Here is a 15,543-nt window from a genome sequence, read left to right as displayed (position 1 = left end):
AATGAAAATAGTGTAATGTAGATGCTATCCAGTTTCCGTTAGAAAGACCTCCACGACGGTATCCCTCCTCTTAGGAAGGTAGTCTTCGCATGCCTTGCCGTAGTCAAAAAACCAAAACCAAGTCAAAGAACAGATTCATTTTACTGAGCGAGCGAATGTCTGATTCGCGAAAGAACAGTAGCTCAGTTAAGTTAGGTAAGGTTATTTAATTACGGCAAAGCCTCGAGGGCTATCTGCCTAAGGGAAGGGATGCCTTCGTGGAGGATTTTTCTAAGGAAAACTGGCTCGTATACACGTTACACATGGGGGCAAAAACACGAAAACACCCATGCAGCTAGTCCGTTCGTGGGATTCGAACCTCGTACCGAACTACCAGTGTTCAGCGACTTTACCGCTCGGCCGCTGGTGGGCGTAGCTCAGTTAAGAGTTCACCTGCCGACAGTTCTTCTTGGAAGTGAGCCAGTAAAGTTTGATTCCCATTTTAGGATAAAACAATGTTTATCCTTCCAAGTTAAAAGTCAGTTTAATTTTTATCATTTCAAAACTTTCCGAAAATTTTTCTGTAGAATTTTATTGCTAACGAAGTTTTAGGGGAATAATAAAACCGAGATTGAAAGAAAAATGTCCACGTAAATTAATGCTTGGTTGAGTCAAGTATTCCGATCGCATTGCTCATTTGAGCTTTTTCGCTCTCCTTGCTACCCATTACCGATCCCACTTCTCATTTGATTCTTTCTGCTCTTCGCTCCATTCTTTAACTGTTCCTAAGTCACACTTCATTCTTTATCTTTTGCCTTCAAGGTTACTGCTTTTGAGCGATGAGTCCTAAATAAAACCGATTCAATTAATTCAGAAAACGGTTCCAATCTGATCCCATAAAAGAGAGGTTTTGTCCATCACCAGTACTTTGTGTAAAAATTCATAACCGGAAGCCTATGGAAATCATTAAATACGAAACAAAAAAGATAAACACAATTTTAGATAAGTAAGATAGGTGAAAATTTAAATGTTCTGTACTTGCACAAAGAAGGGAGGACGCATAGTTGGAAAATCACGAAGAACAGGTTTGTATTTGGATGCAAAATTCCTCCTATAAAAACATCTGTTAACTATCTTTGAGCCGGAATTTTTTTCTTTAGTCCAAAGGGGCAATTTGCGCCGAAGAACTATTAATTTCGTTTTGGCATTTTTCGTCGATGCACGACAGGAGTTGTTTCACTGTTCAAATTGTTGCCACCAAATATTATCGCCCTGTATTATATTTAAAGAAATTAAATAATGAAGAATCTGCATGAATGTATGTATGTTTCTCGCATTGTGATAAAACAACGGTACCTAGAGACATCAAAATTTGAATAACGTAATCTTCCATAGAGTGTGGGCATGTGGAAACCCTAATTTGAATTTGTTTTATTACGGATTTGATATTTTGTAACACTTCAAGGAATTTTTGATTAACAAACTAAACGATTTCAGAGCGAGCAATGGCAACACTGTACGGGGGAAAAACATTTTTATCTCCAGCGTGCGAGACTCTGTATCAGAAATTCTGAAGATATGATATGCTCATTTTAAAATTATTTTGCGATATTGCTGTTGAACTGATATTTATGGTTGAAGTGCGAAGATCATAACATTTAATAAATAAAGGTAACACACAAAATGTTAAAAAACGCCTCTTTGGACGTAATTTAAAATCTGAAACCTTTCAGATTTTTATTTTTTGATTTGTTTTTGTCTCTAAGGTCTAATCAAGTCCGATTGATACTCGCTGCTCTTTGCTTCACTCAAAATGTGATTTGAAAATTTTGAAACAAAAAAGAGGATTTGATGTTGGCGGTATATAAAAGGATTCAAACTGTGGTAAAAGTTTGCATGAATTGTAACTTATTGACCCTAAGAACACACAAGTGAGACTTCAAAAAATCTAGAGTGAAATCCTGAATTTTGGGCCCCGCTATATATTTTATACCACTTCCCCTTTAAGGCATTTTTTTCCTAGCTGCCAATTGCTAATTTTATTTATTTAAAAATCTTTTTTGCGTACTTTTGATGTGTAGCTGTAGAAATTGGTGCTTGAATACAGTTATGTAAGTCTGCTTCTGAGTTCTTTTAACGCAAAATTTATGATCCACTGGTAACTTTTCCACGTCTTCTGTTTTAATTGCTTAGCCCATGGTTTTGCTTAGAGATACAGAATAATAGATATAAAAAAAGTTTTAAGTAAACTTAACTTCAGAGAGATAAAAATCTCTGACTGCAAATTAATCTGGCCATAACTTTCTCAGGCATAGTTCGTTGTCCTGTAAGTTACTTGCCAGACTTTGATAATAAGTACTAAGTAGTTAAAAATATAAAAATATTTTTAGAAGTCCCTGCGTGTTAATTATGGGTCGTAGGTTGCCTCGAAAGATCTTTAAAAATGATATGTTGCTGACTGGAGTGTTCATAACACGAGACACCTTTTGTTATCAACGGCATTTTTTGTTCAGACAATTTGTTGTGAACCGAAATGCCCTTGAAATGAGGTGGTCGCGATTCGAGGTTCCACACAAACCCAGCGGGGCATATCTAACTTTATGTATCAATGCACACAGACCGAATCGAACTTAACAATATAATTAGGAGTGTCTGCTGCTCTCTGAACAGACCTCAGTCGAAACGAAGTCTCCATCACTGTGAAGACTGTAAGGTATATTTTAAGTTTATGACACTTTCCCATTTTTTCTAGTTTCAGATTACAATTCCTTACTAGAATGAAGTTTTAGAATCGCATTAAATGAGCTGAGAGTTAGGATTCCTGACTTCGAGAGAGAGAGAGAGTTAGGATTCCTAAATTTAACTTTTGGCTACGTCTCTCTAACTGTTACTACGCTCGGCCGTATTACGTGCTTTTTTGATAGCTTCGCTGGCTAAGTTAATATTACGGGCCAACTAGTCTAGAATTGGCTTCGGCTAAATCTCTTTAGTTTTTCATTAATTCTTATTTCTTACATTTTGTGTTTAAGCCTAAGTGGAGGGTTTTCTGTACGTCTTGAGAAAATGGCCAACTGTGAAATCTTTATTTTGAGCAAATAAAGGGTAACTAACCCTTCTTGAGTTTACGTTTCTGTTCTTGGATTTAAGCGAATATTCCTTTAGCTGTTCATCTGAAAACTTAGTTTAGTAGAATAAAAGGAAGGAACACTACTAGCGATTTGATCTTGTGGCGCTGAGCGCTTCTAGCCATTAGGCTTGTTTCCGCCAATTTATTCTAGGTGTCAGAGCCTTCCTGTGCGCTAATTTATCCTGTGAGCCTTTAGTCTAAGTTTAATAAATTTTATTTTTTAAGTTAAACGTTACTTGTTAACGTTAAGCCCAAAGTGTAGGCTTTATGTAAACCCAAGTGGGGCCATTTGTGCAAGTGTATTGATTGAATAAATGATTCTTTACAGCTTTCTTCTGACTGTTTTGTAGTACTCAAGACCTGGGGATAATTATTCATCCAGTCTTTTAGAGCTCGTTAGTTTATGTTGCCCAAGTGTACAGGATCCTATAACCTTTTTTTCGGTCCTTAAATATTACATAAAAATCACCACCTTTTTATCCAAGTCCTCGTTGGAAGGCAGAGACTCTTTTTCGGCGAGCGGTGCAGACTTGGGTCGGGGCTCGAATTTTGGTGACGAGCTGTTGCTCAGAGCTGACCGCAAACACTCGTGACTTCGAGTCTTCGGCACTGGAATGGAAAAAAAAAGTTTACATTCAGCCATTTTTAAGCTTTTTTTTAAGAGAGAAAATGCTAAAACATTAACAAATGAAAAGAAATAATTTGAATAATACAAATCCTGAAGTTTTAAGCAAAATAATTATTTACATAATTGCGAAATATAAACTTTGATAATATTTTAGAGTCCTTTAAAAATTCTCAGTTCAAAAGTCTTTGTGTTTTTGAGTCCACATAATTAGATATTTTCCAGGAAAGTCTTTGTAAATTTTCGTAATAAAACATGGGGGCTCCACGGAAACAAAAAATTTCTTTTCCTAATATTCAGTTAATACCTCAAAATGAAAATGGTAAAACAGTCCTAATAAACAGCATTTAAATATTTGCAAGAATTATTGTAATTACAGGTATATTTAATTCTATCGCAGATTTTGCTCAAGTTTGTTATTCATTGAACGAAACCGCAAAGCTTAGAGTAGCAATCAAATAAGTCTAACTAGAAAAGAAACACGCTAATAACAAATTCGAAATGAGGGAAAAAAGCAATCTATGTGGAAGGACAATAAAACAAGCTGTCTGAAGAAAGAAGAATGTCTGGACTTAATTTATCTTTCTTGAAGAAGATTTATTCCTTTTCAGAAATTTTAAATCTGACAAGGCAAGTCTCTTTCTGATAGGGTCATATAATTCTTTAACAGTTAGAGAACCTATTAATTTTCCCCCTTACAATTGGCTATAAATCTACAAACAAAACTTAACACACGAATAATACGAATATAATTATTACTAATGTTAAGAATATGATTTAAAACAAGGGAATTGGAGTTCACATTTAGATTAACTAAGTCATTATCCTTAAGTTTCAGTTCTTTGACGTATTCCACATCATCCATATCGGATGAAATTAGTTCACAAGGATTAGTCAAAAACCTCTCCTTAGTCAAGAAAGTTGGTCCATACCACCATAAATCATTATGAAGAAGATCTTTAGATTCAGCTCCACGTGATATCAAATAAGCTGGATTATTGTGAGTGCTAAAATGGTACCACTCATGAACAGCAGTCATGCTGCGAATAACAGAAACTCTATTAGCAACAAATGTCTTTAGTTGATAAGATTCCTTTTTAATCCATGATAACACTATTGACGAATCAGTAAAGTAATACACCTTGACTATAGGCAGCTTAATGGCCCCTAGTATTCTTGCATCACAGAATCCTATAATTTCTACTTGCTGTAATCCATTGGTTAGAACAAATCTAGGGATGTGATAATTGTTGACTATTTTTAGACTATGCAGAAATTCTTTCCATTCTTCAAAGTAATTTTTAGGAAGAGGTGTATTCCAATTTAATTTTAGAAGACAAAGGTTTTGTAGAAATATTTTCGCTTTTGTCGTAACAAGTCCAATTAAACCTAACGGATCAAAGAGGCAACCTATTGTTGATAAGACATCTCTTTTCGTTCCTATTTCTTCAATGTCAAGTATCTTTAAATCGTATGAAAAACAGTCTGTAGACGCATTCCATGACATTCCTAAGGCCTTTGTAATCTGAGTCTTATCCGTAACTTGAAAAGAGTAATCCTGAGTTGCATTTTCTTTATTCTTCAATAATACTGTATTATTTGAACACTATTTGTGTAACTGCATTCCAACACGTTCTAGAAGACAGATTAACTGTGTCTGCAACTCCTTGGCTTCTTGCAGCGTATTAGCTTCAGTGATAATGTCGTCCACGTAACTGTCTTTCAGTATGGCTCTTGAGGCATGAGGAAAGTCAGTTGCTTCCTCCATTGCTAACTACTTCAGGACCCTTGTTGCAAGGAATGGTGCACTTGCTGTTCCGTATGTTACAGTCCTTAGACGATAAGTCTGCACAGGACTACCAACTGATTCCTTCCACAAGGTCAACTGCAGGTTTCGTTGAGATGGTTCAATAAGTATTTGTCTGTACATCTTCTGAACATCAGCTTCTAATGCATAATTGTACTTTCGAAATCTAATAATAATAGAAAATAAATCTTCTTGAGGTATTCGCTCTTTCATTAATATTGAATTAAGCGATTTTCCATTGCTAGTAGCCGCTGATGCATTAAACACAACGCGAAGCTTGGTAGAGGTTTTTTCTGGCCGATAAACTCCATGATGACTAAGATAATTGCATGCCGATGTTTCCATTTCCTGAACTTCTTCCATATGATTTAGATCCTTATATTCCTTGATAAAATTCTTATATAATGTTTTCATATTCGAATCGCTTTCTAGTCGATTCCACACTTGATGCAATCTTTTCTCAGCCAGCGTTTTCGATTCTCCTAATGCTACACCATCCCTAATGGGTAACTGAACTACATATCTTTCATCATTTTGTCTATAGTGATTAAATTTAGTTCACAAAGATTAGTCAATTAAATTAGTTCACAAGGATTAGTTCTGTTGGTAAAACTAATGAAAAGAATACTAGGGGCCATTCAGCTGCCTATAGTCAAGGTGTATTACTTTACTGATTCGTCAATAGTGTTATCATGGATTAAGAAGGAATCTTATCAACTAAAGACATTTGTTGCTAATAGAGTATCTGTTATTCGCAGCATGACTGCTGTTCATGAGTGGTACCATGTTAGCACTCACAATAATCCAGCTGATTTGATATCACGTGGAGATGAACCTAAAGATCTTCTTCATAATGATTTATGATGGTATGGACCAACTTTCTTGACTAAGGAGAGATTTTTGACTAATCCTTGTGAACTAATTTAGCTTGAAATGTTCTTCACAGTAGTTTTCTTCTTCACTCAAGGCGTCCTCGATATTTTCAATGGATTCAACTTCCCAAAATCTTTGCAAAATTTCTTCAACTCTTTCTTCACTATTTAGAACTAAACCACAATAATTTACTTCTGAGTTACTCTTGCATGCATCAGACGCGATATATCCAAAAACGGTTTCTTGGAATATCAACGGTTGATTTTCTAATTGAAATTTTCCTTGTTTTAAAATCTCAAAGAACAATTCGGCTCGTAATAACATATCTATTTTTTGTTAGGTGTTCCAAATTGCGGATCCGCTAATTCAATATCAATGGGAATATTTAATGACTGCACATCTAAACTCCTCGATGGAGTTACATTGGTTATTTTAGAAATAACCAAGCAATTAACTAATCTTACATATGTTAAATCCTTATTCGAAATCTGTACATCTAGTTGATAATTAATATTTATAACGTTCTCTTTTATTCTGGATACAGATGCATAAATTCTTTCTTTCTTTATATTTAACAAATTAGCAACTCCTTCACACAGGAAACAACTCATGCTGCCGTTATCAAGTACTGCGCGAACTGGAATTATTTTTCCTTCCGAATTGCAAACATATATTATTGCAGTCGCCAATAAGACGTTTTTTCTGCGTGTCAAAAGACAACTTGATTGATTTTTATTAGAGAAATCTGCGTTCTTGTTTATAATTTCGTCACTCGCTGCTTCCGTTTTTGTTTTGTCTAACTTATGTTCGATGGCGCTGTAGCGATTTGAGAACAGTCAGATTTTTATTTTGGGTAGCGTAAATAAAATATTTTTTTTTTACTGAAGGATAGGTGTTAAATTACACAAGTTGAATTTTAAGGTAAGTTCAACTGCTTTATCATAACAAATTTGTTTGCTTAGCAAAATAGTCCGTTTACATAGGAAACGATAATCACTTGAGTTCAAACAAAGTCCAAACAGAGGTAGCGGAGAAAAAGTCCGGCTACGCTTCTCGCTTCTTTGAGAGTTTCTTTTTCCGCTCTTGACAGAGCTTAATAGCGACTCGGGACGAGCCGTAAAATACACAAGAGAGAAAGGGGCTCTCTAAAGCTTACTAGCGACTCGGGAAGAGCCGTAAAATACAAGAGAAAGGCTCTCTCTTCTCTACGCAACGACTGCGTATTCTTCAGACTAATCTCTCTAATTATTTTCACTCACTGTTTTTATGTCCAGGTTTTCTGGGCGTGTCTTGTGCGTCTGCTGCAGTGATTCGCTAAACGTCTTTTTCGGAGCATCTCTCCATTGGTTAACAGGCGCTGATTTGTTCTCAGATACTGTCTTGACAGCCTGAGAAACTGAAATTTTCCGTGGGAAAATTCAGAACTCTTTTTGGGAAGTCTATCTAAATTATTTCGAGAAACAGGCAGTTGGCGACAGTCTATCGCATACACACAATGGACACTCCACAACCCGTGAGAACTTGTATGAAAGTTTTCTCCTTTCGTAAAAACAATATGTTTTCCGCACTTTGTTGGGGGTCACGTTCGACCTCAAGAATTCGTAAGTGTCATCAGGGTGGTCATCTGGCGCCCATTTGAAGTCTCCTTTTCCCAGACTTCGTGGGAGTCCGTGGGAAAATAGCTGACGACGTTACAGCGCCATTTCTGAGCAGGCGATGGATTAATGAATGATGTTTTTTATGGCATTCCGAACATCTGAACTTAGAATCGAATTCTGCGATTAAATGTTCCTTACTGAGACAGTTTAGACACAGTTTATGGTTTTAAACTATTTCATATCTTTGATTTGGATTTAGTTTTAAAAATGAATCACATTTATGCAGTGGATGATTGTTATTTTTACATATAACACAAGTCGAAACACTATCGGTTTTAACCATCAGAGCCTTTGATTTCGAATTTTTTTCTAACGGATATTGCATTTTATTAGTACTACGGTTAATGTTATCCAATAACTGACATCTTTTCTCTAAAAACGAAATTAATTCATCAAACGTGGGAACTTCCGTAGCATTAATGCTTAGTTCAAATTGTTTGCGCGTTTCATAATCTAGTTTCTGAAGTACGATATTTAATAACAAAATATCCAATAAATTATTTTTCTCATATTTTAAAACATTCAAAGCGTTTTTAGTAACATTATTTATTACATATCTTATTCCTTTAGACGATTCGAATGTTAAAGTACGTAAATCCATTATTGACTTTATATGCGTCTCAATTAATATTCTTTTATTTGCATACCTATCTTGAAGAGCTTTAAATAGAGAATTCAAAGTATCATCAACAGTTTCAAGATTTTTTGCTTCATCGGTTAATGCAGCCTTTAAATAGTAGAGTTTTTGAACTTCTGTCAGTTGTGTGTTATTCGCTATGATGTTTTCGAATTGAAGCTTAAAATTATTCCATTCGGTATATTTACCAAAAAACTTAGGAATTGGTAATTCTGGCAAAGGTATTTGTACTTTAGAACCAAATTTATTACAATCATTTTCATTTTCAGAATGTGAGATAGATGATAGAATTTCCATAAGTCTTACCTCCAGAACTTTCGTTCTTTCTTCCATTTCGGCGATTTCTTCATCGATGGCTGTGACATCTTTTCATCAATGCTTTCGAAATATCTATATCCTCAAGTTTCTAATATCCATTTGAATGCTTTGAAGGGATCTATACTTTATTTGAATTTCGTTTTTATTCGAACTATCATCATATTCCTTCACTACATTTTCTAACCTAGTTAGTTTCGCTTTTAATGAAGTTTTATGTCTATCTAATGTTCATTTTGTTCATTTCTCTGGCTTTGCTGACCATGTACTATGAATCTAAACTAATGAGTGGACTGTATAGCAAAAGAACTAACTCATTTATTGACAGTAATTAACTATTCAGATCTAATACATGCTCTGGTATGTTACTTAACCGAATCCAGATGGCCAAGTGAGCGTTTCTCTCCATATCCAATAGGTGGCGCTGTATTCTAACTTAACACTACTGTTGAGCCCATGGAGGTAGGAAAGGTAGGTAGGATTTACTTCCTACCTCCATGGTTGAGCCAGAGGGGGCGATTTCCTGACGACTTGGTTTCTTTTCATTCCTTTCTGACAACTCTTTACTGTTTTTAATCTCATGCTTTTCAGTTTTACCTGTTAATATTTTTTCTTACTTAAATATTTTCTTAATTTACTGATTTAAAAAAAGAAACATACACATAACTGGAGACAGATACTTGAAGACTTGTTTCTACTTGGTGTATAAAAGCTTTTAATTTGGTGAGTTACTCCTGTTACATTTGTAACCTATCAAAGTTTTGATTACAGTAGAAACCACACGGAGTCCTTGCCAAAACAAGGTTTAACGGGAGAAGTAAATCTTTTTTTCCTTGCTTGTTTTTAGCCGTGAGTAGTAAAGCACGGCAAAAAAGGACGTGAAATCGAGAGGATAATGGAATCCAGACATCCAACGAAAATGGAGTGTTTACCTTTACTAACAAGGAAGGGTGAATGATGTCCGGAGAAACTGTGGTGTCTGGGCACGAGGTGTCCCGGTGGAGGCAGATGCTGCGTCCTGACACTAGATTTCCTCCTCTTGCCTAACTTGATGTGCATGAGACGAGGATGTGGTGAGTTGAAGATGGTCCTTCTGTTCCTGAAACGGGCTCTGCAAAGACAAAATCACACATAAATGGAACCATAACAAATAATATATATTGTTATGGATTTGGTATTTTAATAGCTAATGTTAGTTGAATTATAAATTAAATTGTTTTAATCACCGTGCTGTGCAGCGCGTGATGAATATTAAAGGAAAGCTAAGCCGAAAAATTAAAAATACAAGAGCACGTGCTTTTAACATTTAATAAATAAATAAATATCTCTTTTTGATTTCGAGAAAGTTCCAGAAAATTCTCACGCGAGATTTCAAATCTTTTAAAAGGAGGAAAACCTCTCAGTTGTTGTTATCCAATTAGTCACATGGGATCCACCCACTATTCTGAAGAAGACATAGCCAATGTGTTCGCAGAGAAACTTGAGAAGAAGTTTAGGCTCAACCCCTCGACCAACCCCCAGCACGAAGAGGAGGTTCAAAATGTCGTTAACATACTCAAAAACAGGGATAATACGGATTATATAAAATTCATCTCCCCGAAAGAAGTCCATACTATCATTAAACATAGCAATACCAAGAAAGCTCACGGGTTTGACGGGATCAGCAATCGTGCTCTGAAGGCCCTCCCTCCAAGGTGCTACTTACAAACATCTTTAATGCTTGCATCAGGACGAGTTATTACCCTTCGCAGTGGAAACACTTGATTATTATCACTATACTGAAGCCGTGGAAAACCTCTCACTTGCAGACAGTTATCGTCCTATTAGCCTTCTTCCGGCTATCGGAAAAATATTTGAGAAAGCTTTAAACAACAGAAGTACAGACCACCTAGAAAGATTGGATCTGATAGACCCTGCCCAATTTGGTTTCCGGAAACACCACAGTACAACCCATCAAGTACTAAATATCGTTGAGTTTATCACGAGAGCTTTTTTCCACAAGACTGGTGTGGCAGCATGCTTCATAGACCTTGAGAAGGCCTTCGACAAGGTCTGGCACGAAGGACTGATGTACAAGCTAAATAACTTTCTTTTTCCTGTCAGCCTTGTGAAGTTAATCATCTCATACCTAAAAAGAAGAACCTTCCAGGTGAGAGTTGGAGACTCCCTTCCCGGAAGGAAAATCATTGCCATCGGCGTCCCGCAAGGGTCTGTTATTGGCCCAAAATTATTCAACATTTTCGTTAATGATTTACCCAACCCACTGAATGCTAAAACCCTGAAATATGCAGACGACTCGGTGATTTTATCGGAATCTAAAAGCCCCCAACTTGCTGTTACTAACCTACAGTTTCACATCAACTTAGTAGCTGCTTGGTGTCAACTTTGGAGAATTAAAATTAATACCGCGAAATGTAAAATTGTCCAATTCCGTCGCTACAGAAGAAATGTCACTACGAACACGGATATCAAGATAGAGAATGATGTGATTCCAGTTTGCTCGTCCGCAAAGTACTTGGGAGTTACCCTAGATGATAGGCTCACCTTCAAAGAGCACGTAACCAACCAAGTAAATAAAGCAAACGGAGTTTTCATGTCGCTTCATACTGTTATAGGTAGAAAATCGAAATTGAGCTACGCATGATCTATCTCACTATGGTTAGGCCAGTTATGCTCTATGCCGCCCCAGCGTGGGCAATTGCCAATAAGACGGATAGGAGAAAACTAGAAATCCTTCAAAACAAAATTTTGAGAGCCATCACTAACGCGCCCTGGTTTGTACGAAATAGCATTATTCATGCAGACTTGAAAATAAAGCCCATTCCTGAACAAATCCTCATGGAGGCGCACAACTTTTTCGAAAAAATGGATAATTCTCCAGTGCACACACTAAGAGAACTCGGTAATTATGACCCTACAATGGACAGCGTGGTGAAGAGACCTCGGTCAATTCACCATAATGCACGGTGATGATGTAAATATGTAAATAGCGTACATATGAAGTTGTGTTTTGTGCTCTATCTAACCTTATTTAACCAGTACTGTGTTACTGCCAAAATTGGCTATTTGCCTGGAAGCAGGCTAGAGACTTTGAATTAATTAATATGTGTTAAGGACTGTGTATTGTGTGATCTCACCACGTCCACTGCTGTGGTTCTACTCCTGATTCGCTGCCGGACTGCTCACCCTATCTCAGTAACCTTACGCTACTATCCTGACCGAATGCATCATGCATGGACTTGAATGCTGGATGATTTTGTTTTCCAAGTACTAATTTCCCAATTTTCGTATATTCAGCTTGACTTAGCCACGGAATGATCGCACCTTTTTCTAAAGTCACGCCCCCGGGCGAGATGCAGTAGCACCTTAATGTACTAAAAACCGTGAATGGCCTTCATAGGCTGCACAGGATTGAACAGGTCAAAACTCAAAGTAGTTGTATACCTGAGGTGAATCAGACCTAAATAAATAAATAAGTTGTTGTTATTTCTGCAATCCTGACTTAGGTCTCACTCATGCATTCTCCTACTTTCAGCGCTCTATAGCAACTAACTCAGACAGCCGAAACAAAACTTGCAAATCCTGCAAGTTAATCAGCGGCGCATCCAGCGGAACTTGGAAAGTTGTTGTTATTGGAGTTAGTTTGTTGTAGTTTTAAGAGTTTGTTTAGAAAACTGCTGTTGTTGACTGTAGCGAATTCGCGGATTAGCTTTCTCTAGCTGTTTTGAATTAAGTTGTCTTGAACGTTTGAGTAGTTAAAAGATAACTACTGTGAGATATTGTAATACTGCACAAATATTTGAGGAAATTTAAGCATATTTGTTGTCATAATAATAAATTTTTGTTCATTTTTCATCGGACTTGTGCATTCATTTCGTAACGAACCCGTACGCACGCAACAATATAAATAAATTAAGTCAATTACTACTTAGGTCATCAAAAAAAATATTTTAGTTATTTTTTAACATTATTAACATTTTTTCGTTTCTAATTTATGAAGCTGATGGTGGTCTATAATTTCTCATTCTATCAATCTCTTGTAATGCTTCATCATTGCAAGGAACCTTTCCAGTGAGTTTTCGAGCAGTCCAGTTCTTCAATTAACATTCCATCTAATGATTTCACACGACTCAAGGCGACATATGCTTGACCTGCTGCAAAGAGATTTCGTTCTAAATGTATTACTATTGAATTTTCGCTACATAATGGGACATTAATTCCACTTCACCCAACTCTATTAAACTACAATTCTTTAATTCCATACATTTTAAAAATCTCTAGAACCTGGTCTTACTGTTGCCACTTATTTTTGTTAAATATTACAATCCCATTTATCACAGTCATACACTATTATTTAAAAGTTGTTATAAAATTAATTTTTACGACACATGGGAATTCCTAATAAACGGTCATTATTTGTAAGTCTTATAATATATTAAGTTACATAACTTTAGTTCCGATACTGGTACAAATAAGTAGGAATTGACTTTAATATGTAAAAAAACTGTATTAACATCAAGTGTCACCCACTACAAATTTAAAAAAGTGTATTTGAATTTGAGTGGATGAAAAAAAAAGTATTTTATTAATGACTCAATATTTGAACAAGTAATTGGGAAAGTGTGAGCTAATAGTAGGAATTTAAAAAACAGTGCTTTAAAAACTTAAACTAAAGACCATGGTCAAAATGTAGTGATTTGTGAAGAATCTCTGGAATTAGGATTTCTATTAGGATATCTGTAGGATCCTTTTGCTATTAAGATTTCTATTTGATATCAATGCCATTTGCTTTATGGATAATATAATAATCTCCTTCGCCCAGCAAACAGATGACAGTTCTATCTTTTAAGTTCTTTTGCTTAATGGTATGCAATAGACATAAAACAATCAGAAGGAAAAGAAACACATGAATGTAAAATTTAAATTTAAATTGCAAATCATGTAAACTTGCAAATTTTTAGGCACAAAAGCATATTTTGGCGTAAGTTTTGAATAAAACTCTATAGATTTCAAAGGCAAACATCAACAAAGTTTTTCTTCACCATTAAAAAAATCTTGTAAACATGGGGGGGGGGCGATAACAATTTTTTTATCGATTTCAAGGCGATCAGGCACAAGTTTCTCTCGAAATCAATAGATTAGTATTTAAAATCTACACCAAACTACAATCGCACTTTTTGTCTAATTTTAGAGACTAAGCATATTGAGTCATTTTAAGGAAGCTGTTGGCTAATTAATTCTACTTATTGCATAATTTCGCTTTAATTATACGAAATATGAAGAAGACCGGATTATTTAATTACGGCATTTAATTAATTAATTCACTAATACTGTATTTTAATTCACTAATACTGTATTAATTAATTCACTAATTTAATTAATTCACTAATACTGTATAAAAGGAGAATTAAAAGCAGCCCTTTTTTCCGTAGGTTTTGAATAAAACTTAATAGATTTCTAGGGTTGTCAGACACAAGTACCTCTTATACAGAAAAAAAAAAAAAAAAAAAAAAAAAAATTTTTTTTGCAAAATCGGAGGAGTGATAGTTGCTTTTACACGGAAAGCAATGACAGGAGTAAAGTGAGCGCGTGAGCGCAAACGTAGCATAATCTATAGAGGAAGATAGTAATGAAACATGAAAATCTAAGATATTAGAACACTGGAAGTATTCATTAGGAATACTGGAAGTACTACATTAGGAAATTAGAATTAGGATTATAATTAACATCATTAACTAAAGAAGATAAATTTTTGCGAATGCGGAAAGCTTCACGAAAATCCAGTTCACCAACTGAAGAACATTTATGGATAATTTTAATTTATGGATAATAAGAACCAAAATTAAAACTGTGATCAAGCGTCCAATTAGGATTGGCTATGAAAGATTTGTTCATTTCTTCTTTTTGAACATAAGGTACATGTTCCTTCACTCAAAATTTTGGCAGATACATGACAAATCCCACTGACGAGATCTGCTATAAATTAATTACCCAAGAATTAAAATCAGGGATGGGATCTTTAAGAATCGAATAAAATATTTTACTGATGTTTGAAAGTCTTCATTATCCGAACGATTTTGTAACTAATAGAAAGATGAAATGGAGTAGCGAGAAGTTTATTAGGACTATTTCCAATACAGGCTTCATATATGTTTCTTCACATGGAAATTAAGAAGTTTTAAGGACTTTTAAGAACTGTCAATGAAGAATATCAAGGTCCTATTAGCAAAACGTAATTGAATAAATTTTAGCAATTATCTCTGCAACCAGCTGCATTCTTATACCATTCTAAGAATAAAAAAGTAATATATATATATATATTCGTATAAAGCTAATATAAATTTAAAATAAAGAAATTTTAATTGCAAAAATGAATTATTGCCGCGAACTAATTTACAATATCATTTAAATTCTAAGAGCATATGTAAATTAAGTGCACGTATCTAAAACCATGCAAAAATATATAATTCCAAAAAATTAATCTCAAAAATTTTTTTAAGGAATTTTTAAGACCAAATTAGT

At 35.1% G+C, this 15,543-nt stretch overlaps 1 protein-coding gene across 1 annotated transcript in view; it reads right to left on the bottom strand.

Annotated features, from left to right (window-relative positions):
• Window positions 1-15,543, bottom strand: part of LOC146996014 (uncharacterized) — a 353,921-nt gene that overhangs the window by 14,008 nt on the left and 324,370 nt on the right. Inside the window, exons 5-6 of the mRNA XM_085822668.1 lie at window positions 9,954-10,132; window positions 3,579-3,715 (exon numbers count right to left, since the gene is read on the bottom strand). Of these exons, the coding sequence (XP_085678794.1) occupies window positions 3,579-3,715; window positions 9,954-10,132 (316 nt within the window). The remainder of the gene's footprint in view (window positions 1-3,578; window positions 3,716-9,953; window positions 10,133-15,543) is intronic.

The sequence above is a fragment of the Stegodyphus dumicola genome, chromosome 8 (assembly GCF_044657685.1).
Source record: "Stegodyphus dumicola isolate Sdum_Otavi_A_Nest chromosome 8, ASM4465768v1".
NCBI classification, from domain to species: Eukaryota; Metazoa; Arthropoda; class Arachnida; order Araneae; family Eresidae; genus Stegodyphus; species Stegodyphus dumicola.
Note: the sequence above shows the minus strand (reverse complement) of the source record. Positions and strands in the feature narration are given on the sequence as shown.